General features: G+C 35.0%; 1 protein-coding gene across 2 annotated transcripts in view; it reads left to right on the forward strand.

The window, feature by feature from the left end:
- Positions 1–25,808, forward strand: part of AHR (aryl hydrocarbon receptor) — a 62,834-nt gene that overhangs the window by 16,115 nt on the left and 20,911 nt on the right. For both annotated transcript variants that reach the window (XM_068674110.1, XM_068674111.1), the window contains one exon: positions 24,313–24,428. In XM_068674110.1, the coding sequence (XP_068530211.1) occupies positions 24,313–24,428 (116 nt within the window). The remainder of the gene's footprint in view (positions 1–24,312; positions 24,429–25,808) is intronic.

Here is a 25,808-nt window from a genome sequence, read left to right on the forward strand (position 1 = left end):
TGATAAAAAATGTATCTAGACCACTGATACTTTTTTTTGGATAGTCTTTATTGACCTATTAAGCGGGAAACTTTGTAGATAGGTAGAACCGATTATATGTTGTTTTTCGTGTGTGTGTGTGTCTGATTCTTGAAAAGGATAACAATGCAAACAGGAATTCTTATTCAGTATGTTAAACAGATGGCATAAATGTTAATGTATTATACCTAGTAATGTGGAAGGAAAAAAAATACTGATCTTCATGCAACCCATCAGCGTTTGAAAGTAGGGTGCAATGATTATGCTCTTTTGCAAGAAGTCTGAGGCCCATGGCTGTAAGAGTTTTTTAGGAATGCATCAGCATCTGTACTTCTCAGGTGTCCCCCTTTCCTCTGCTGGCCCCATGCTGTCTCAAGCTTTGTTGGCTGGCTGTGGACCCTCTTCTGGAACACTTCCAACTGCTTACCTCAGTGCTTAGGAGGGTCAGCTGCCCCAAGGTCCTTAATGTTTCTTTCAGCGTGAATCTACATGTACTACTCTGAAATGGACATGTACTACTCTGAAATGGCTACTGGCTTAAGTAGTTCTTCCTCAGTTTTTATCATGTGAGAATGCTAGTCTCGTTAATCTGTACACTAAGGTCAAATCAAGCGTGGTGGACCTGACTACCTGATTCTGTGAGCAAGGGAGAGCAGTGGATAATGTAAACTAACTGTGAACTGTAAATGAAATTTGAAAATCATTCCAGATTCCTCAGCCTTATCATGAAAAATGATTATTAGTGTACAAAACTGAGAAAGCAGATACTTCAAAAAGACTTCTTTAGCTAAGGCTTCAAGCATTTGTTTCATAATTTATTAAAAATAAATCTGTGTTGCTACCAGTCATTTTCTACTTAGAAGTAAGAAATCAAAAATAATAACAAATAGATAATGATTTTTAAATACAATGTAGTGGCTGATTACTTTATGGTTATAAATGCTCTGTGTTGTTCCAAACTGTGTAAGAATTAATTGACAGGAAAAAGAAACTCTGTGTTAAGATTTAAGCATGCAAAAAAAACCCAAAAAACCCAACCAACCCAAAACATGATAGATGGGTACCTCTGGGCATCTACGCTGAACCTACATTTCATTCCATAAGGAAGTAAATCACTGCATTTTCTCTGATTCTTCGTTGCTCACATCTAACAGTTTAGCCAGTCTTCTTACTAGGTTAGAGGTTGGACTAGATGACTTAGAAGTCTTTTCCAACCTGAATGATCCTATGATTCTTTTGTTTTCCTCTTTTTTGTCTAAACCAGCATCATATTAGTAGTCCTGATGGTAGGTTACAATTTGTGGGCATATTGCAAGTCTAGCTGGCTTTTTTTCTGTACAGACGTGGAAGATGTACAGAGGAGATGTTGAATGGGAAATACCTCAGAAGAAATGTGCGCGTACCAGGATATGGTTTTGGTGATTCAGCAAGTGACTCTCTTTTGTGATAGTTATGGAACAAGAGTTCATTTCCTCCAAGTCTTGAAACCACAAGCAGTGTACGGTTTGGTATGTGGTTGTTAAGTTGCTTCAAAGCCCAAGTGAGAGTTGACAGATTTGTACATTGCAGGAAACATGCAGTTGTTCTATTCTGTTTTAAAGTAAATGATAAAAGTAAAAGTTGAAAGTTCTATTCCCAGTTGGTGTTTTTTAATAAACACCCAGTAAAGTCTGACATCAGGTGACCAAGTGCAATTGGCTAGCCATAAAAGCACTGGACACTAATCACTGTTCTGCTGCTTTATGGAAATACCTTTTGTAGACATGCTTGAAAGTTTTTTTTTTGTTTTGTTTTATTTTGCTTTTCTTAGCTCCTTCATTTGCTCAGGTTCGAATATAAGTTGAGAATGACTGCTGATTCATTAGAGGCTTAGAAATGCCCAGACAACATGTAGATACCAATGACCTTCTTGGACAAAGACTGTAATAACTTATCCCTAATCCTTCACTTCATGGTACTGTAAACTACCTACCTTCTTACTGCTCCTCAAAAAGGGCTGCTTGCCTTTCATCTATCATTTAAATCTCATTCTGTATCCCAGTTTGGGAGTGTGATGTAGGTATTCTGAGTGAGAAGCACGCACATGCTTATAGGCTTGAAGGTGATGAGATTTTACTGTGTGGTAGTTGCAGCAGCTCCTGGCTTTTGTGCCCAGATCAGGATCCGTGGCTACTGATGCCTACCACACATGTAAAATAACTTGGAAGTGTCTTGCATACCGTGGTTTGGGAACGTCAACTTTAGATAGTGCAAGTGTTTTTGTGAACAAAGACTAAGTCTTCCAAAAGCATGAACTCATGAAGCACTGAACTCTCATTTTTGGAGGTAGACACGTGTTGACTTAGTGTGATGTTTCTGGAGTGATTAATTAGCACACTATGAACTAAGTTCAGCATCACTCAGTTAGTCACTTAAGAAAAAAAAATATACAACTTCGTTGTTGGTTTTTCCTTCTACTTAAGAAAACATAGCAGTGTGTTAAGCACCACTTTGTGGCAACTGAAAATACGTCCTCGCCTTGTAAGGGAGACTTCTGCATAAACACTTAGCATTCCACGTTGAATAATACAGTTGCTCATTCTTTAAAAAGCAACATAGAAAAACAAGAACATTTAAAAAAAAAAAAAAAAAAGTTCAGCAATCCCATGTAGGAGAGTTTGAGTTGGTTATAATCAATGTTGTGAGCAATTTGCTGCCATACAGTTTTATTTTGTTTCAGATCCTTGACAGAAGTTTTTATTATTATTATTTTTCCACTTTGTAGCAGTTTAAAGAGGAAAACCCCATCTTCATTACTTCATGGCTTTTTGAACTCTATTTTGAGAACGGTACGGAAGAAAGAATCCTATGAAAGTTGAGAAAAATTACATAGAGAATCAGGTTCAAGTTCATCAGTTATGGGAGCGTTTTAAAGCAGCTTTTAATATCTTTATGGTATATTTCTTAAGAAAATCTTGTAAAATGCAGTGTTACCATGCTGTAAAGTGCTTTTAAAATCAGTAAACGTGTTTCTTCAATGTTGAAACTTCAGCCATGTTTAAGAATGCAAAGCTACTGTTAATGCTTTTAAAAGAAACATTTACTCTATGTGGCTGTGACGTTGTACGGAAAAGTAATGCAATTACTCTGCAAGTTACATTTTACAAAGCATTTTGCTCTATGGCCACAGCAGGCATCTTTGTATAAGCCAGCTGGGTTGATTAACATCACCTGCCATGTAAAAGGCAGATGGGAAGCTAGCTTGATTCACTGTCCCTCTATCAGTGCCTCAAATAGAGGAACAGAATATTATGCAAGGTAGTAAAAACTGAATTAGTTCTACAAATATGGAGGGGGGAAAAAAAATCATTCCTTTTGGTTATAATGTGTCAATATGCTTTCCACTTGCATTTAGTCTGATTTGTTTAAGTTGAAAAAGTTTTAAAAGCAGCACTTAAATATTGAACTTGCTTCAGATCTAAAGAACAAAATAGATCCTCAAAGAACAGCAGAAAAAAGGTTACCATACAGTTTCAGTTTGTGATAAGCTGTGATGTTTCTGTTGTTTCTTTTAACGTTTTGTATTAACGATACAGAAAGAAGCACTGATTTTTATTTATTTTTAAAAGTTAAAAAAAGCTGTGGCTAATTGCTTGGCAGGTTGTTTGGACTTTTGAGTACTGTCGTGCAAGGTGGTTTCCTTCTCAGACAACTTCTGCTTGATTAGTTGAAAGTGCTCGTGGTAGAACAGGCTTAAAAAAATAAAATTTTAAAAAAATTATTATTTTGCTGTACAGGTTAACTAATGGTTATTTTTTTCTAAGTAATAAAAAGCCTCTTTTGTAAAGAAGAAAAAAAAAATTATGGAGAAAGTGTGTACACATGAGCAAGTAGAACATCTTTCACCAAATGTATCTGATGTATCTGTGCTGCCTGTTCATAAAATGTGACTTAGTGTATGTTCAGAATGAAAAGTTGGAGCAAGGTTTCAAAAAGTGTTGAATGTGTGAAGCAGATCAGTTGTTTTATTTTTGACTTCTTTAGCAGATGATACTTGTCCAGTAAAATATAGACTGGGAGAAAAAAATATAAATAAAATAAACCACTGAAATAGAACCAAGACTGGATAAAAGCAAAGGACATTTCTGCAAAATCATTAGAGTTCTTGGTTAGAGAATTAAGTAGGACAGACACCTGGTGAGAGAGAGAAAGCTATAAAAATCTGTGTATACGAATGAGAATTTTAAAAGCATAGACTAGCAAAAAAGAGCATTTTATATTAAACAATATCCTGGGAAAAGATGGAATGGTGAAATAGTGTAGTGAGTATTATAAACTATGTAGGAAAAATGAATTAGAGCGAAGAGTTGGATTACAAATAATGTGCCAAATGTAGCAAGCATCACACCTAACTTCTCTAGCTTACGAGAAGAAAGCATTAGCAGATAATGACAGAAGTTTTTGAGCAGGCAAACTTGTAAAAATAGCCTTATCAGATCCTACCTGCCTTGTGTTCCAGAACATGTAAGGATTCTTATAAACTCCTGTCTTGCAGGAATTAAATCCATCTCAACACATCAAAACAGAATATTTAAAAAAAAAAAAAGAACAGGGAAGCGTACAGGGTAACATAGCTGTACTAGAGAGGAAGATTAACAGATTAACGTTCTATTCCACACCTCCCAACTTCAAATTATTTTGCTGTCATTTCATGTCACCTGCAACATCCATTCCAGTCCCACGTGCTAAGTGCAAAGGAGGTGGTATGTTTCTGGTGCTGCCATGTACTTAGATTTGCATTCATAGTAGTGCTGAGGAGTGGCTCACGTTGTGAAATGCATCGTGGCTCTGGAACAGGATGGCTCAGATGAGGCTGCTATATCTATATGCAGATATGGTTTTGGGAAGGCCATTACATGTTTTCTGTAGCTTTATTCTGTCTTTTAATAGAGACCCTATCTGATGTACAAGAGTGGGGACAGATTATCTGATGTCTGCTGGATGCCAGTTTTGATTTGACCTCTGGCTGAGGTCAGGTACCTGGCAGTCACCAGCTAGCCTGGTGTTAAAAAGCTGAGACCTTCCCTCGTATTTAGCCTTTTACCTTACCTTCCTAGTCTAAGCTCAGAGGGAATACAATTGTGTTGATTTTTACCTCTTCTCTCCTGGTGAACAAATCTGTAAATTATCTCTGAGAGGGCTTGTCTGGTTAAGGGTCATAAATGGAAATGAATGGGAAGGGATGCCCTTTCTGTAGCAGGTGAAAGGGGGCAGATTCAAGTGATACACCAGTTGATAGTTTCAAGAAAAACGTGATGAGGTCGAATCATTCAGAAATCATTTCTGCTTTAAACCCATCTCAGAGAAAATGGCATTTGCAGATTCTTTCAGTGCTGTACAAAGTCATGTGCTGCTGGAGACTTTATGGAATGTCCTCTGCATGAAAGCATTTGGGAAAAGATCTGTCTCCCTCTAATTTGGTAACGACCCCAAAGCCTACAGTTGCTATATTTTGTAGAGTGGGTCACATTCCTTTCAGGATGAAAATAAAACATGGGAATTTACACTGTATATAAATATTTCCATACTTGAGGTATCTCTCAACTATTCAGAAGATGCTTTGGCAGCATTAGCCAATGCCATGCCCACAGTCATATTAAACCTCAAACTAGAGCCGTATTAAACTAAACAAGAGACTCTTTCAAGAGACTTTTTGAGGAATTGCCTTAAATTCTTTTTTTTTCCCCTTCCTCCTCCAAGATACTCCTGTTACTACTGTGCTTTATGACCTGCCTAACAGGCATCCTTCTAGGGCTTCATGACCTTCCCTTCTAGGGCTTCATGACCTTCCCCTGGAGGGAATTCCAGCCTGTACAGAGGTGTTTACTGACTTCGTATCTCATGACCAGAATTTCTCCTTGTTTACTTTCTCTGATGGAAGGACTCGGTAAATGAGGACGTTTCCTAGCATTGAGAATTTGAATGCTAGCTCTGAGAGCCTTAAGATGTAGATTATACCACAGAGTGTTTGTGGGCATCCTTCAGACCTATTGATATGTGGAAGGTTCTTTGGGAAGATAAGCAGTCAAGATTATCGCTTTCAATGTTAACCACCATGAAATGACACAGGAGGATTACATCTCCCTTAATTAGAAACTTAATGCTTAACAGAGGGCGTAGCTCATTTGGCAGCATCTGTGAGATGTCTAGGGAATTTGCTTGTTCCATATTTTAATGGCTTTATGATTTTGTTTGTGATTTCATCATCGTAATCAGTAGTAATGAAAGCTCTAAAACTGTAATGACGCTTCACCAAATGCTACTTTTTTTAATCAAAAATCAACAAAGAAAAATAAAATTAATTCTATAAGGGATATTTACTATGTTTAGATACATACTAAGGCCACAAACTGAACTCTTTTCCTCTAAGGACATTTATAACATCCATATCATATTTATACTTATATTTGCTTGTTTTCCAGTAATTCAAAAACAAATCTCAAAGCCTGGTAAATTATCAGCCAGGGCAGTAACTTTGAAAATAGTACTGCTACACCATCACCTTGTACATATATTTCTCCAAAATTAAATGTCATTGTTTCCTTTTGAAAAATGTGATAATGGACTGTGTGCTATGGATTTAATTAAAAAAAAATTGCATTTAAATGGCATCCCACTTAAACATTCTGTAGGGGAAAATTACATACATAAGTGTACCTAGCAGATGCAAAAACATAAATAATTTTATAAAAGCTTATTTTTAAATTATTTTTATGTTCTGAAATAATAATAATGCTACTCCAGTGTTATACCCAAGGCTTTTTTTTAGTTTTATGAACAGGAACATCTGTTTATAGTAGAAACTTTTTACTGTGCTGCTTGCAGGGTAAGGTGCTTCCAGGATGTCAAGAATTTTGTCACTTGAATATATTCTGCAAAGCTGGCAGCTTTGTATTTATGTATTCATAGTTGGTGTACTACTCCTGAGCATTTGGAATGTAATAATAGTTTTTTTGGCAGTAGGATCTAAAGATGGAAGTATTATTTGGCACATAAAAACAAAGTTGTTGTAAATTACTGCAGTTCTAATTTGACTAAACAGCCATAGTTCCTTTCTGATTCTTAAAGAAATACATTATTGAACTCTATCTAGTTTGTTTATAATTCATCCTTAGATTAAGCCAAGTTAAATTGCCAAGTCAAGTTAAGTAGTGTTATGTTTGAGGAGAAGCAAGTATTGGTAGTTTTCACAACCTTTCATTCATGAAGAGCAGGAAAACAAATCTGGTATTATAGATACTGCTTTTAATAACTTCTTTCATTGTTAAAGCTAGAAGTATGCAAATAAGTTCATAGCAATATAATAACCTTTCTCAATCTGTCCTAGAAAACCAAGCTCTCCTGAAAAAAGAATGCCTGGAAATTTAGTGGTGTGGGTGTTGTTTTTTTTTTTTTTTATTTTATCTGAGACTGAATGATATTTTTTCCATCTTAAATATTCTGGATATGCTTTGTGAAAAATAGACTATGGCTATTCCATCTGCTGTTTTCGGTTTGTACAGGTCAGTACCTTTCTCTGCTCACACATTTATATAGTCATTGTCAACAATATTCCTTTTTACTTCCCTTTTACACTTGAACTTTTGCACTTGAACAACTTACCTGGAAGGGAATTTGAAAGTCATGATTTCAGCAGGGCATTTTTTTCTCAACTGACTGGATAGTTGATACATGTATGTTCCACAAAACTGGAGACAATCATTTTCACCTTTCCTAAATTGATGAAGCCATATGAATCGCTAATTTTTCTCACTGCTTTACAGAGCCTATTTTTTAAAAATTGAATATGTTTGCACCATAGAGGGTAAAAAAAAAAAAAAAGAGCTGTGTATGAAATACTAACATTTTGTAGGGAAAAAATAGCAGTTACCTGATTAGTAGTGGTTATTTTGATAAATGTTGAGTGCAGGGATATTTAATATTTGGCCATCACATTTGCAACTATCATTTAACATACACAGAGGGGGGCTTGCAAAATTGGAGACTGCAGTTATATTGCTAAATATGTTCTACTAAATTTTATTCAGGCTTCTGGCTTGCATTAGCAGTTGAGCTTTGCAAAAATGGCTGAAGCTTGGGTGGCTGTGAATGTTGAGTTGCAGAAGGCTACTGCTGACAATATTAAGGAAGTGCTATTGTTTTTGCTTTACATGAACACCATATGCTATGAACTATCATAGCTTAAAGGCAAATACATCGCTCACTAAAGCTACCCAGGCTACAGGGCTAGTCATATCCACTTCCAGGTGGGAAAGAAAGCTAAGGGTAGTGTTCGAGAGATTTCTTATCTTCACAAGTCAAACCCTTCAGTCCTTTGAGCCATTGCATTTATTCGTCCCTTATATCTTGTGTCAATATAATCCGGGAATGAGATTCACTTAACTTCGTATGAATTTTGAATGCAGATAAACTGAACTGTAACCATTTCCTGCGTTTAATTAGGCTGTATTGCTAAGGCTTACTCTTGCTTTCTAATACCGTATTCTACATTAGAAGTAGAAGTGGAATTATAAAACATTTCATTTCTTTTACATACATTTTTTTCTTATTTTAGCAAAGACAACAACATGTGAACAGAATAAATTAATTCTAGCATATGAAAATGATTTGTAATAATCTTAGAGTAAGCTTAGTAAAGGTAATAGAATACAAGATTTGTTTCCTTTAGTGTTATATATCAATGTTATCCTTAATAGCAGGCTGCTACACATAGGTGCCATGTCACATGTGCAGATGAAAAAAAAAGTCTTTTTTATTCTTAGAGCTCTTGAATGTACATGTATATATATGACACTGCTGCACATTTATTAAACTAAATAAGAAATCTATTTGTATGTAAATGTTACCAAACTCTTCAAAAAACAATTTTGTCTCTGTTGGTAGAATAGAGACATTCTTCTGTTTCCTTCTATAAACTTAGATGATGTATTAACTGAAAAAGTAAAATTCATTCCTTGAATTTTGATTGTCATTGTTGTCTTTTTCTTTTCTTTTTTTTTTTTTTCTTCCAAAATGGTGATGTAAGAGGCATCAAGGGAGAGGTGTATAGCTCTCCCTGAAAATTCTCACATGGCTGGTCCTTGCTTGTACTGTACTATAAGGACAGGGTGATAACACAAAGCTGCAGCATTTGCTGTGCTCAGAATCAGCTAACTTCTACAAACTTCTATACCTCATAGCAGCGGCATGTTGGGGGGGGAGGTAGTAGTATCAGAATATGATGCAGCTTATAACCACTTATTAAAACAGTCTTGATGAGTTTGGAATCTTACAGAACAAAGGCCTGAAATGCAGGAAGGAAGTGGTGTTGCTATCATTAACGCTTGACCTCTGAGCCCCTGAGAGCTCAGCATCATTTTGTACTCTGTCATTTGAGCATTTTCCTCACTAATGTGTTAAGGCTAATAATAGTTTGTCACACTGTTTTATCAAAACTAATCCTTAGTTAGATATATTAATTTTAGAACACAAAGGTCTTAAGTTTTACACGAGAGTAAAACTGATTTCCTATTAGCAGATTAAACAAAGACAGTGAATACTTGTAACTTTCATATAAAATGTATTTTCTCATTAATGATAGTTCTCAGAAGAATATATTTATAAACGTATTCAAAAGCCATTATAAAGCAGATGAAACCATGAGGTTGTCAACAGAATATTTCAGTGTTTTTGCATGTTTTATTCTCTGTATTTTAAATTGTTAAAGTTAAATGCATACATCTCGGGAATTGCATTGCTTTTTTTCTCCATCCAACATAATAGACAGAAATAGCTAATCCAAATCTTTTTACCTAAGGAGCAATTCCTTAAAGATATTTTGATGCGCATTTGGGGGGAAAAAACTACCAGAATTGTTTCTGCTTTTCTTTCTGGCTAAATCCCAAACATTCCAAGCATATGGAACAATTTAGCAGAAAATACATAATTATCAAACAGATCTGTCTTTGCCACCTTGAACACTATTCCTTGTGGCAGAGTAAGCGAAACCTCATGTTTAGATTTTATTTCATTTGATCTTTCACTTTATTGGCAAAAGATTACAAAAAAAAAAAAAAGACAGATGGCACCATTAAAATATGAGTTGATTTGTGCTTACTCTAATAAGAATCTGAATATTGTTGATAAAGGCATGGCACAAACTTCTAACTGAAAATTTGAAGTAAAGAAACCAAAATACATTTATCTTAGTAAGATCCTGAACAATCTATGTAACTGTAAAAACAAATTTAATATCATGCAGGTGTTCACAAACAAATGTATGCACAGTATTACATTTGTAATAAAATAAAGATGCCATGAAATTTTGGCTCTTTGCTTGTTTCTGTTTTTCTTTGTGGAGGCACAAATCAGTGAATGCTAATTCTCTATTACAGTCTCTACTCTGTGCATATAAATCCTTACTGATGTCGTAACCTTATAAAGAACACTTCTTACAGTGTAAGAAATGTGCTGTCAAAATTAATTCACTGTGTTCCCTGTTAAATGACTTCTGATTTCTCTTAATTAGCTTACTTAATCTGAAGTCCTTTCAGAACTGGGTTTTCTCATTTAGCTTATGTGTTTCCCATAAAACAGACATTCCATAACATAGATGAATGGCTCTGTCAGTGGGGACTGGATCTGGGCCTGGTCTTGTCCTCTGTGGTTAGTGCCCCAGCTGGGAACCTGCCTCCTGATTTTCAACTTTCAGGTTTGGGAATCATCTGTAGTAGAAGATGGTATGAAACTTGGGTCTAGTGTATATTGATGCTGTAAAAATGGGCTACATAACTTTCTCCACACATGTACATATATCAAAAAAAAGGCTGCATGGTTACTTCACTAATCAAATTCAGTTTAAAACAACTGAGAATCTAGAAGATCTGAGAAAATGCTTGAAATTAATAGACAATGAAATGGGAAATTTATTGTTTGTCATATATGAGCCATATATTCTATATGTCATATATTCTATATGTCTATGGAATAAAGTTTTGCAGAAATGGACTGAAATGCCTCTTAAGTTGAGATACAGAGCTCTCAGCTCCAGGTATGCAGTATGCTGCAACGGTACAGCGCAGGTACCTTATAAGCCCCATGGCGAGGTGCAATACTAGAAATGTCTGTTGTGCTGTCAGATTCTCACAGTAAGTTGTATTGCTAAATAGTTTGTTGAAAACAAACTAAAACAAACCCCTCTGCAAGTCCACGCAAGTTATATACATGTAGCTCTTACAAAGAGTGAAACTAAGACAAGAAACTGAAATCCTATTTTAGAAGTCTGAGGTACTGTCTCTCGTCCTTGGTTTTTGTGTGGTTGCCCTTCAAGGCAATCTACTAAGGCAGAAGCTTTGCTTATGTGACTCAGTGGGTAAAAATGTTTTAAAATATTTTAAAGGCAAAAAAGGGTTCTTTCTGTTGGAACTGGATGAGTGTCTGTTAATTCACCAATCAAACTTTTGCTTTATCTTTACTGTGGCTGTATTTACACACTTCCTGCTCAATTCATCGGTTACTTCGAAAGTAGATGAGTTGTACGGCACTAAGCGTGTGTTAATACTCAGTGTGATACTTCTAAGGTATATTTCAATATTTAGTAAAATAACAAAAGCAAAACACAACCACCTCTGGTGTTAGAATTTATGAAGAAGCTTTGCAAAACTCTTAGCTGTGGTTTGGCTGTGGTTTTTCTTTTATCAGAACACTTCAGCCTGAGAACGGAGGTGTTCACCGACCCACTCTTGGACAACCCAAGGCAGGCCCCCCATCCCTGTGGGGACGAGGTGACAGGAGGTGGAAGTTCCCATTTCCCTCAGCTCCTCCTTCTGTAGTTTGGCATGTTTGCTCCAGATGTCCTTCCTCAAAGGGCTCCTCACCTCTTTCTCCTTCCCTCTTCTGTGATGAATAGGATATAGTTTTCTGCTGCATCACAGTCTAACTCTTAACCGGCTCTATAGTGCTTGATCAAAAAATGCAGGCTTCTGTCCTGTGAAAGCTGTTAAACACCATCCTCAGTGAAGTGCAAGGGCTGAAATTCAGTCTAGCGTTTTCTTTTTTCCATTTTTCATCTTTTTATGTAGAAAGCTGTTGAAGTCTTTACCATGTTTGTTAAGTTTGGACTGTAATCATTCTTAGATCTTTAATCCAATGACTTTACCGTTCAGTTTAACCAACCAAAGTTACCAGGCAAGATGATACTGAAATAATCATGAAACCACAAGCTTCAAACTATATGTTATCAAATACAATTTCATATGAGCCACTAAAATCTCTTTCCAAGGTTCCCAGTTATAGAATCTGACCTTCTGGGTCTTTCCTGTATTAATCCTTGCATTGCTGCTGGAGTTGGAGGTGATTCCTGTTTGATAGTTAAGGAAATGAAGCATACGGCGCCTTCCACTGCATTGCACAGGAAGACTCTGTCAGAACCACAAAACCATCCATCCTCTCGAATTTTATATGCACTTTTGTTAACTTCTGCTTTGTCTTCAGCCTCTCTGTCTCACTGACACACACATCAGCCCCATGTATATTTTGTGGTGTGGTTTATAATCCTATTATACAGAATTATAGCATAATACATATAGTATAACAGTGTGTGTTACGAGAAAAATATACCAAAGATTAAAACCTGTATAAAGTAATACATTTTTTCTACTGTTTATTGCCTTTTTCAATTTTGATACATACTTAAGCTGTCTTGAAATGCTGTCATAAGGTTGGAAAAGACAGCTGTCAGTTTTGGAGACTGCACTTTTCTGTTGCAGTTAGTTAAAGGGTTGATGTCTTGTGAAGTCTGTGGTGTTTCTCCGATGTAGCGGTGGAAATCCAGCATCTTGTCATCATCATTCTGGTTTGGGAAGCTGCGATATGTTTAGCTCATCTCAAATGCACTCATTAGGTAAGGTATGCTTCCTGCCCCAGCTACCTGCTGTTACCTGTTCAGCTTTCTGTAGGAGAGGAAGGTTAAAGTTCACTTCTAATAGGCTTTCTGCAGGTTAAAAAAAGAACACCAGGGAGAACAGAAGCTTTTAAATAGAGGTTTGCCCATATTTCAGGTGTTAGAAAGCAGGGGTTTATGGTTTTGTTCTTCGTGTTTAGTATTTACCTATGTAGTTATGCACTTGGCAGAACAATGCCTTCTCAGTGCAAACAACTATTAAAACAGATCTACTTCTATTTTAAATGAGTTTCATGGTTGAAATTGTGGTTCATTAAATATGTAAGTTAACTTGCAGTAAAACAGCAAATAAGTTACTGACTTGTTGGTTCACCTTCTGCAATTCTGACCTTTTATTTAAAATTTTGTTAATCATTTGTATGAATTCTTTCTACAGATATGTAATTCAATAAAAAATAGCACATTTAAGTGAAAGTCTTCATTACAGAAGATACATATTAGAGTGCATATTGTATTCAAGTACAACATATCAAAACCAGACTAAAAAGGGGAAAATAATGTTATGACATAACATTATTCCAGGATAAGGTTTATCAGCAAAGGGTATACAGGTTTTTCAAACCCTTTGAAAAGTTCTTCTGCTTTTGTTTGTTGTTTGTGTTGGAAAATTTTATCAAGCATCAATATTAGATTTAGATATTATATATATATATTATGTATATATATATATATATACAGTAGTAAAACAGGAAACTCACTGTCTCATAAATAATGTTGTGATTCAGAACTATAATTTGTGGGAAATTCATGGCCCCCTTTGAGTTTTGGACAGTGAAATTTGATTTAAATTTAGACAGGGAAAGAAAAAAAAAAGAAAAAGACAATCCTGCCAAGTTTTTGTCTGCCTTATGATTTATAGCTCTGAAAATTAGAAATGTATCTTTGTAATAGTCCTGGAAACCTAGTAGCACTGGTCTGAGCTCGCAGACTTGTCAGTTTTGAAAGGGCAAGCAACAGACTTCCTTATGTTGAAAATAGCTTCTGTGATAAATGATTTAAGATCATAAATGGAAAATAGTATTTTGCATTTTGGAGCTTTGCTTTTATAACATGGGGAACCTAAGGTCATTTTAAAGTAGATGGGTTTTGTTAGGTTAATCTGAACTATCATATGCTTGAAAACCATAATACTTGGTCTTGAGAATAACGTTAGATGCTGTTTTTATTCTTCATATATATTGATTATATTGGTTATGATAAAGAGACTATTTTAGACTCGTGCAGCAATTGATGTAATGTGTACTGCTTTTTCTCTTTTCTGCTGTTGAATGTAAAATGTGCATGAACATGTCTGAAGTCTAAGAACGGTGGACCTTTGATTAGTTCTGTAGTTGTATCTTGAGTAATTTCAGTGCAATATTTGCAAAATATTTACTGTTTAATTTTTGTTTTTTTTTGTGTCTGTTTTCATCTGTGTTATCCAGAATATCCAAAGTCAGTTCTTAGTAGAACTGTAGTACTGAAAGTTCTTTATCCTAAAGTACTAAAGTACAAATTATTCATTTTAGTGTAGTAAACAAATACAGCTTTATTTTAGTAGTTGTTTTGGTGGCAACTCCTAATATTGAAACCTTTAGTATTCTAACACTTGTAATCATCCACTTTCAGAGATATATTTTTTTTTCTGCCTTCCTAGCTTAAGCTTTTTGGGGTTAAACCTTGCGTTTCTTCCTCCTTTAAAGAAAATTTCTTGTTGCCACAAATGTCCTCACAGATTACCACACTTTTGCTCTGTCTGCCATGTCTGATTGTACAACTGATGAGTATGCATTCAGTTGGTTTGGATTTGGGTTAAACTAGAAAGCTCTTGATGACTGAAAATTCAGGAGTGCACGTGTAGAATTGACATCATTTTAACTGCTGGCCTGTGGCACTGAGGAGCCCCAGTTTGAGGCATCATCACAAAATCTGAATTGCAAGCTAGAAATTGCTGATTTCTAGAGATTTGTATGCATCAGTAGGAAGTCTGTACAGCAGTTAAATTGTAAACTCTCAAAGACACAGGAAATTCTCAGTCTGGCCACTTACTTTTGCTCTTGTTTTTTTCTCCTTTTTCTTTTTTTTTTTTTTTATTTTATTAGTGGAAATACTTTTTCAGGCTTTTTTTTCCCCATCTCTCTTGTTAAAACTTGTTCTCGTACAAGTGTTAGTGTCCCTCAGCCTCCTTTCTCTTCCTTCACCAGCTGTAGCCTAGTAATTCTTCTTTGAAAGTATTCATGGTGATATGGTTTATAGTCTTGTGACAGCTGCCTCGTGGTGTTTCCTCTCTCTTGAACCAGGAATAATTTCCTGGAGGCCAAGTGAAGAAACACCTGTCTCCTATGGCTCATAGGTTCTTTCAGTTGCTTAGTCTAAAAATGTAGACATCTTTATATGTCTTAACGTCAGTTTAAAATAAGTTTAGGAATCAAAGCAACATCCTTTGAATCTGAGAGTTGTCTGTCAGCAATTTTTTAACCTTAATTTGGACTTTTTGGAAATAGCCAAAATTACAGAATCTGAATATGTTTTGTTGGTATGTTCCTGTTTTAAGACATAGTCTTTAAAAAGTGAGCCCATTACTGTCATAATCTGACATGTTTAGTTATTCCCATGCTTAAGAAGAAAAATAAGTCCTTTGTCACCAGTTACTACCAAATGTGCAATTTCACCCTCATTTTAGTTATGTTTCCAAAATTTGGTCATTCAACTTTCATAGCTACTTTTATAAATTGTTTCCTGCATGTACTGGCCTTGCTTTCATCAGAATAATGATTTTATTTTATATTTTTTTTTACATTTTTATTAATGTATTCATGTATTGCTGTTTTGTTGCTAATGGGAAATAGATGTTGTTATACATCCATCCACAGTTTAATGTAATTTACAAGCTGAACTGTGTATTGTAATGCAACTTACAAGGAAGACTGACCTTAAATTGTTTCCTCTTCAGGCATATAAGAAATGAAAATCATGATACACATCAAAACTTTAATTTTTAATAGATAAAAGAATAATTGGAAGCCAAGATATTGGAATTGGAAACGGAAGTCTGGATTTCTTCAATACTCAGTATTTGGATATATTCTAAACAAGGATGCTGTGTAAAAACCTGATTGTTTGGAAACTCATTTCACAGAGCAAGAGCTAGCTTAACAAATAAACGACATAGTTTTGCTAAATTAGTAGAATAACTATAAATTTAATTGACAGTTATCAGAATTCGTGTGAACAAAGTAAGAGATTTTCTACATATGTTGCGTTTTTTTCTTTTGTCAGTTCTATGAGGTAAATATCTGGTCAGCTGTTAGCAGGATATAAATAAACACTATAAAGCTAGCTTGAAAATTATTCAGAATTTATAAATTAATGGATAGGAAGTACAAAATAACTGTACAATATACTGATATAAGTGAACAATAAACTTTTTATTTCTTCTAAAGTAACGTGTATCTTCTGAAGTTTACTTGTGTCTGCAGCCTGAACAGAATTCAATTCTACATCTTTGCGTAACATAACTAAAACTTTGGGGATGCAAGTGTGATAATTCTGAATTGTGTTTTTCTCTTGGGTTTATAAGTACAGAACAATCCTTAGTGCATGCGTTTTAGTAATGAAACCTGCAGTTTATTCTCTGTAGAACAAGTGTACCTGTGTACAAAATACACACTCAGTGCACATTTTATATATCTTTCAAAAAAGAATATCTTAAATATGTATGTTTTTTCATTGGGTTGCTTAATAACCTGTTTTTCCCTTTAGAGTCTCAGAGGTAGTGGATGCAAAATATTCCATGTAATCTTAAGTAATGGATACGGCTAAGGTTGCATACAGATAGATGGATATAGAATATTTTCTCCCACTTAAAATGGATCTTCTGCCAGTATAAGCAGTTTAGCATATGTTAATGATTTAGGCAGGAGTTTAATATTAAACTTGGTTTTCTCAGTAGTGCTCTCCTGGCCTTTAGAAATGTCTTGTTTTGGTTGGTGAACTTTGTGCTGGGGGTTAGTATTTGTGACTGAGACAAGTAAGACCACCCCCCTCATGAGAACTGTTGTTTGTTAAAGTAATCTAGAACAGACTAGTTGAATTTATAATTCTACTGAAGAGGTTATGAAACAGTCTAAATTGGCTCTGACTGTAAACTTTGACCTGTTTGGCCGAATTGTGGGAATGGTGCCAAAATTTGATATAAAACAGTTCTGGGAAGCTCTTTAAGATTAAATTCCAGGACTGCATAACTGATGTACTAATGATATACTTGTGATATTAGGCAAGTGTTCCTTCGATACAGTTTTAGGCTTTAACAGATCATTCACCTAAAAGTAAAATGATATCCACTCAGATTTAAGTGATTGCATCTCAATGTGGTTTCAGAAGGCCCAGTTAAAATTTTGTGTCTTGGTATCCCTTTCTTTGTACCTCACTGGCATGAGCTAGCCTGGGTTCTCAACTTTTTGCTCTGCCTTTTCTTTGGGAATGTAAAGGTAGCAGAGAAGGTCCTAACCACTGAGTAGCTTTCTGTGATTTCCATGAAGCTTTTCAGCCAGCAATCTCCGAATCATTTTTTTTTCAGCACTCTTATGGCTGGTTCAGGCAAATTTTGAGTTGGAGCCTGTGTAATCATACATTTCTTCACTGATTTAATAATAAGATACATTGGGTATAGAAATACTCAGGTTTCAGTTGAGATAATCTCTGCAGGCTCCACAGCTGAGCACTGGTAAGAGTGCTGGTAAGACTTTTATAATTTATATCTGGAATAGCTTCCTTATTCACTCAACACAGAAATAATTACCTTTAAAAAAAAAATAGTATTTTTTATTTTTCTTTCTGATGCTTTGCAAAAAAAACTGCATTTTTTAAGTTGAGTATTTTCAAGATTTGAGGAAAATAGTGAAATAGCTCATGGTCTGGATGAATTTAGTGTTGCCAGTGCTATGATACACGTTGCTGGGGATCCTTATCTGTCATTCCATGGCCAGACAACAGTGTATTCTGTCAGACAGTGTTGTTGGTACAGGCAATGCTGCATTAACTATTTGAATGTATTTGCACTTGCTCTGTGACAAAACTGCAATCCTCTGCTGTTGTAACTTTGTGTAAACAGAGTAAGGAGTCACTGTTTCTAGGATTCCTGCTGAAGTTGCTCATGTATAAAAAGGACATGAAACTGTTGGAGAGTGTCCAGAGGAGGGCTATGAAGATGGTGAAAGGCCTGGAGGGGAAGACGTACGAGGAACGGCTGAGGGCACTGGGCCTGTTCAGCCTGGAGAAGAGGAGGCTGAGGGGAGACCTCATCGCAGTCTACAACTTCCTTGTAAGGGGGTGTCGAGAGGCAGGAGACCTTTTCTCCATTAACACCAGCGACAGGACCCGTGGGAACGGGGTTAAGCTGAGGCAGGGGAAGTTTAGGCTTGACATCAGGAGGGGGTTCTTCACAGAGAGGGTGGTTGCACACTGGAACAGGCTCCCCAGGGAAGTGGTCACTGCACCGAGCCTGACTGAATTTAAGAAGAGATTGGACTGTGCACTTAGTCACATGGTCTGAGCTTTTGGGTAGACCTGTGCGGTGTCAAGAGTTGGACTTGATGATCCTTAAGGGTCCCTTCCAACTCAGGATATTCTATGATTCTATGATTCTATGTATGGGGATATCAGCTGCAGATGACTGCATGGTCTTTAGTTTTTCTAAACTGAACTCAGTATACTACTGGAGATGGGACTTCAAAGCAGCTGGCTGTCAAGCGACGAAATAACAGCAGAGGTTCTCTCTGAGAACAGGAGTGGCAGCCTGGAAGGAAGAGGATACCAGTTGTGGGTTGCACTCTGGGGAATTTTATCTGCTGCATAGAAACCCCAGAGATCAAGTGTTTAAAAGCAGAAAAAGCACTAGAAAATGATGAAAAAAGCCTTTGTTGAAGAATCAACAGCATCAAGATGAATTGTGTGGTGGTAGATAAACTTTTTTTTTTTTTTTTAATCATCACTCATGTTCCTTACTATGCTCCTGTTGCTAGGAGTTAAAACTGTTGTATTGCATAAAATTCCCTGTTAATTTGTTGGTCACTGCTCACAGTTACTGGGGACTTGAAGATATTGTTTCTGAATGGATCCATTGAGTAAACACAGTTGATGTTAAATGTGTCATAGTTCAAGAGCCTGATTTGAAGAGATGAACATTGAGAGGTTTTTTTCCCAGGAAAGGTGAAAGTGAAAGGACTCATATTGAGGGAAATGTAATTTAAAAGACCAGTTAAGACCTAGATGTGTTGTTATTTCTAAAATTCCAGAAGCTTAAAAGCATGCTGGTTGTCTGCATGGTAACAAATAGATTAATTTCTGAATCTCTCAACAGATCTGGAAATTCATCCTTCTGTCATAAATTACTGGTTGATTCAGCACACTCCTTATAACTCATGCATTGTAGGGTATGTCCCAAAGCAGTTTCTCTACTGGATGCTATTCTCTGGAAAGAAGGAAGACTGCTTAATATTTGCTCCTCTTAAATAGTTAGGTGTTTTTAACACCTAATGATGGCTTTTGGCAGTAGTTAAAACTGAGTTGCTTGAATTCTGCTTCAGACCTGAAGAAGCAGTTGTGGCAGAGAATTTTCTTTTCCAGACATTGTCTGTCTAAGAAAGTACACTGAATCTTTGTACAAGTTTCTCACCACTTGTATTCAACAGTTCGAACCATAGATAAGAAGCTGGTAAATGCTGATGTTACCATTGTTATTTAATTTGTCTTTCTAGAGACAACTTAAGACTGACTTAGGATCTTGTGTATTTTCTGTTTTGAATGCTAAAGCATTTCACAACTGTAAAAAAAAATGTAATAGAAACTATAACATTGTTCTATGTCTAGAAATCCAATTAGGCCACTGTCTAGATTTATCTATAGGATTTAGTTTTTACTTTAAATCAGAAAAGTTCAGGCAATGAAAATGATGCTTCTATATGGACACTGGATTAAGTGACAATGATTAACCTATGTGAAAAGCTTGTGCTTACAATTTAGCCCTCTTGATAAAAATGCGTAGCAAAAAGTAATTTGTTTTTACAGGTATAAACAGCTCTGCTTTATATTTTGTTGTTTTAAAGTTATTAATGTGAAATTCAAAGAAGTAACCCACTCTTTCATGTCTTTGAGAGTATATACAGAGATATTATAATCTACAGTATTTTCTATTTACTCTGTGGGAGTACTCATGTTTATGTTTCCTGAGGCTGAAAATTAGACGGGATAGGTTCGAGGATGTTGTACTTGATCTGGATTAAAATAACTGGTAGATTATGTTCACTGTAATGTTACCTTTGGATAAGTTACCTTACTTGTTTGTTATCCTAACTGCTCTGCTACTTTACAAATGCACTCATTGAGCTAGTGAATCTTGTTATATGGTTGTCGAATGAATTTTTAAATATTATGGCCTGGATTCCTGTGAGAACACAAGTTTTCTCTTAGTTTAAATGGAAGGGGTTTTGTTTGTTTGTTTGTTTTTCCATTATATGGCATGTTTTAATCATTCAACTGATTACACATACAACTTCATTGATTCACCATCTCTCTCTTATCTGCCAGCATGCAGTATGGCTGCTTGGAGTACTGATGACTTGAAATATTTTTAGTTGTCCTTATTTAGTATTGTCTGTTACTAGATCTCTAGTTGATGTTTCTGAGGCCACAGCACTGTCTGCTGTGACCCTTGAGCCTTTTCAGAATTACTGCTTTGCAGGATAGTCCCCTCCCCCCCCCATACCGTAAGGCCAGGGCTGTGGCCTTAGACTTGCATGTTGTGGAGACCAATTTGTTCTGAGCCACACACTGGAGGTTTGTATCCAGGTAGCCTGGGTTGCTCATTGTCAGGGAGTCCTCTTGTCTGTGTTCATTAGTCTCATAGTATTTATGTCAGCTTGAAATATTGCTAGATTTTTGTGTGTTTGCATAACGATTATTGATTAAAAAGTTTAATCACATATGGCTGGTAATTATCTTAATTATACAAGTATCATGTCCTTTACAAGATACATTTATGAGGTCACTCAACAAAAAATAAAATAATTTTTATGTTTACTTTAAAATGTGCACTTCCTGTGAATACTTTTTTGGGGGGATACTACTTTCTTTTAAATATTTATTTGGAGTTCTGTATCATCCACTCCGTTGTCTCACCAGGAGGAAATTCAACAAGCGGTTTTTATAATACTGGCTAAAATTTGTCAAGTCTTTTTGATCTAAAATACCCATATTTGGTCAACTCTGTAGCTCTGTTGGAATAAAAGGGCTTTTGTCATGAAAGTGAGCATCTCACTTGTTATTTTCAAAAATATTTAACAGAAATACTTAGTCATCTTTCCTGTTTTTTCTACATAATTTATATTTTTATAATTTCCACTGAAGAAGAAACCAGTTGTAGGGTTGCTGGGATTTCTTTTCTCAGACTTTCTTCATTCTTCTCTTGATGGACATGAGAGCTTTGGCGCTTTTTTTTTTTTTTTTTAAAATAAATCCTAATTTGCATTAAATATTCCAAATTAGTTGATTATTACGGACTATTTCTATTAAAAAAAATTAGCCATCAGTAAGTAATTCATTCAGAAGTATACATCTTACACTTACACATGGCTACAGGCTGTATAAAGAAGGAAGAATTTGGAAATGGTCTTGGGATAGAATGCAGCTTTTGCTGCGTTATTCTAGATAGAGGAGTTGTGATGAGTGTCATCTTGGGGATTTTGGCATTTCTAAATCCCTGCTAAGGGTAAAGTTCTATAGTCTGTCCTGCTCTGTTTGCCTTCATTCTTTTATAATCTAGATATTTATTTTTTTTTTTTCAGGAATGTTTCCTTTTCAATTTCAAGATGTTGGGGGTTGTTTTTTTGTTGTTGTTTTGCAAAATAGTGAAAGTGAATGGATACTACCTTTCATTCAGATTTTTGTTTTTACTAGCTGGCTTTGCTTTTATTTTTTTTTTCTAAAAGTGGCTTTTTTCTAGTACCAGCTAAACTTTTTTTTTCTTCCACTAAATGGCATTTAGTTTTTATACTGTACGCATTAAAGTAATGAAAACAAGGGAAGAGTACTCCTACCTAAGCAACACTTGCACTTCAGTTTTTATGACCCTTTATTAATTTAGATCAGGATGATAAAAACTTTCCATACATGAGTTAACCTTCTTCAGACTTATCTTTGAAAGCGTGGGTGTTTTAGAGCTGTAGCTTAGTGATATATCTTCAAAGTCTCAAAATGTGAAGTTCCCTGTAATGCAATGTCTTCACCCTTCATCTGTCAAAGCAAGGGAAAGGGATGGGGTTTATCAGGAGATGTGCACTACTAATGATCTATACATTTTCCACTCTATCATCTTCTTTTTTCCGTCCTGGATTGTCAGCAGTTTTCCATCCATCTTAAATTACAACAACTTGCTTTCATCCATCTTCTGATTTCTTCAAAAGCCTTAGGTTTTAGTTCAGCAAAGGATGTAAGTTTGTGTGTAGCTCTGTGCATTTTTTGCCAGTAGTGAGGAATAAAGTCATACCAGTGTGTAGGCTGTGTTGCATATAGGCTCTATAGCTCTATGAATTGATGGATGAAGCACAGAATATCATTTAGTAGATAACCTTGTATAATTCCTCCCCCTCATTTACTATTTGCACAATATAAAATGTATATACATAACTGGATGGTGTATGTATACATAACTGTATGTTGCAACTTCGAAAGCTGAATATGGGTCTTCTCAATAAGTATACAATAGAAATTAAAAGGATATTAGGTTTTCTCCAACTGCCAGGGAACTTTGGGGATTTTTAGTAAATGTTCTAGATTTCCTTTTAAAATAATACATAGGAAAAAATATTACCTTATTTTCCAACTACTTGAATTGAAAATGAATTAGTGATTGTAGCTCCACGTGACTTACTACAGGACTTTTTGACTAACTGGAAGGAAGAAGAGCATTAAGGTTTTAATTTCAAATATAAATTCCTGACTCATTAATCAGTTAATCATTTATTTTTTTTTTAGACCATATTTTTCCTCTGCGGTGCCTTTGAGGGATATTTTAATTATTTTAATGAAAACTGTCTGGCTTGAAAGTTGTTAGCTGTAGAGAAAGCTTAAAAAAATAAAGGAAAGGCATAATTTATCCTTCAGTTAATATACTTAGTGTAGAATATTATTTAACATAGTTGAAAAGCGAGTGAACGGGAGGTCCTTAGGATTATTGACTAAAGTTCTGAGTAGCTGAAAATGAAGGCTTTAAACAGATTGAAAAACCATTTTGAGTTTAGGGTAGATATCTCATCTTTGAACTAAACTGTTGTTATTTTACCAGCAGCATTGTTGCTTTTATAGATTTACCATATCTTGCAACTTATATATATATTTTCATGTATATATATTTTTCCTTTAACTTTATGGTAAAGGCTTAAGGTATGTAAAATTACTAATGTAATTTTAAGCTGTTTCCACATTACAGATCCAGTCAGAATAATTTCAGATTTGAAAAGTTTTTTTTTTTCTTTTTAGAAGTAGGTGGAAAGTAGATAACTGAATTATGGACAGTCTTTTAGTATCTAATTTTACTTGATAATGTCCTGTTTATGAGAGCACACAGTACAGAAATAGGATAGGATATGTTTATCTTTGTAGCAGTGCCGTGTGATTCTTCATCCCTTATTCACTGAGTTTGTTTTTTTGTGACGTGGATAATGATTATTCATGGTTACGGTAGTTTAGCTGAAACTGGAAAGTTAGTTCTTTGAATAGTTAAATGGTCAACAATAAATAAATAAAAATGTTTATTTGAAATGGCTTTCTTTTCTTCATGTTTTCTTTAATGTATGATACTCATTTAGAGTTCCTTTGTGTTTCCTTGCTCTCTCTGAAGGGAGCTTTAGTTCTAGAGCACGCTCTTATCTAAGGTACCTAGATGTCTGAATTTAGATGGGATAAAAATAAATGTAATTGTTATACCCTAAAGCAGGATTGTTATAATATATGAGGTTGTGTGGAAGCAAAAATATCCTTTATTAAAGAAAAGTGTTGAGCTAAAAGTGTGCCTTATAGTAAAGACAAGGAGCAAAACAGATTTGGATAGTTTATAATAACACTGATTCTGTTTTGAAAGTGTCATAGAAACAAGATGGGTTATCTTTAAAGGTAAGGAAAAAAGACTGACATTGAAATGGAGATCTTCCATTAGACTGACTTCATAAACATTTTTTCTTACACAAAGCAAAATAATGTCACGAGAATTTCTAGTGAGCCTTTCAAAGATCACTCATCTTTGTTCTTTCTTTCTTTCTTTCTTTCTTTCTTTTTTGTAGTTGCATTAAAATCTTCAAACTCTACAAGACCAGAAAGAAATGGCATTCAGGAAAACTGTAGAACAGCAAAACTTGGAGAGGGGATGCAGATCCTCGAAGGGGAACTCTTACTGCAGGTATGTTTTGAAATGAATCTGTTAAGTGACCATTTAAATTCAAGTAATAAAAATAAGACTATATTTAACATACTAGTTATTCAGTGGTGAGTTTAAAAAGGAAGTTTTCCTGTTGTCAAATTACTTAGTCATTTTCTTTAGGTTAATACTATGTCTTCCTTGCACTTTTTGCTGGAGGTACTAGTGACTTTGAAGAGTGGTTGTTAGACCGCAGGGACCTATGCTTTAAGTCAAATCTTAGTGTTGTATTTTTTTGCATCTATTTTTTGGTTTTTAATATTGATATCTTTATTGACTTTTATTACAAAGATTGGTAGATAATTAGTCATGTACTGCAAGTCTGATGACTGTCTAGAAAAAAATTATCTTCAAAAGACATTAAGCTTGCTGGGATATTTTGAATTCTCGGTGGTTTGAAAGAACCTAGAGTTTGTTGCATAGGTTCAGGAGAAATGTTAAAGTATTTCCATCAACTTAGCAATATGAACTACTGGAAAGAATTAATGAAAAATAGTGTTTTTAAAAATTATTTAGTTTATTTTAATATCCTAGAATGTCAAAACATATGAAATGTGATACAATATTAGGTCCAGATTAAATTCAAGAAATGACTAATATAAGCATTCCAATGTTCTAATTAGTTTCACAAAATATATTTCACTGTGACCTTCAACTCCGTTTGAAATACGTCCATAATCTATTTTATATGCGCATTTTCCAAACTGACATACCATAAGTGTCAAATTATTAGGTCAGTGAGAGGCAGTGCTTTGCTTAGAACAAAATAAATGTGACTGTTCAAAGGGCAGAAATGAAAACAGCTTCTAAGAATCCCACAAAACAATTACTGTAAATTAATGCTAGTGGAAAATTGTTTCCCAACCAACTGAAAAAACTAGGACACGAGTGTACTTTTCTAACCTCAATAAAGTATGACAGAACTGTAACAGGGTTGTTACAGATAAGCAGCTTTCTTTTAGATGGAAATTATTTAAAAAGGCACAGTATATGTTTGTACTGGAGACATCTAATTGTTTGATATGAAATTCAGTTACTTTACTTGACTACTAAGTTCTATCTATGATGAAACTGCTGTAGCAAATGCCTTTCCAATATGAAAACAAAATAGATTGCATATTTATTACTGTAAATTCTGGCCCCTTAAGAAGTGAGGAAAATTAATGGAATTTCTCAATTTTTAAAAAATTATTACAAAAAAAAACACAACTAATTTATGAAAATACATAAACAGACTTTTATGAGGGAATTAAAAAATTAAATGATGAAAATGGGAATTATCTAGAAGATATTAAATAACATTAAGATGTAAATAGTAGTACCCATCCTGCTTTGTGCCTAAACCCAGAAGTCTTTTAAGTT

Source organism: Anas acuta, chromosome 2, assembly GCF_963932015.1.
Source record: "Anas acuta chromosome 2, bAnaAcu1.1, whole genome shotgun sequence".
NCBI classification, from domain to species: Eukaryota; Metazoa; Chordata; class Aves; order Anseriformes; family Anatidae; genus Anas; species Anas acuta.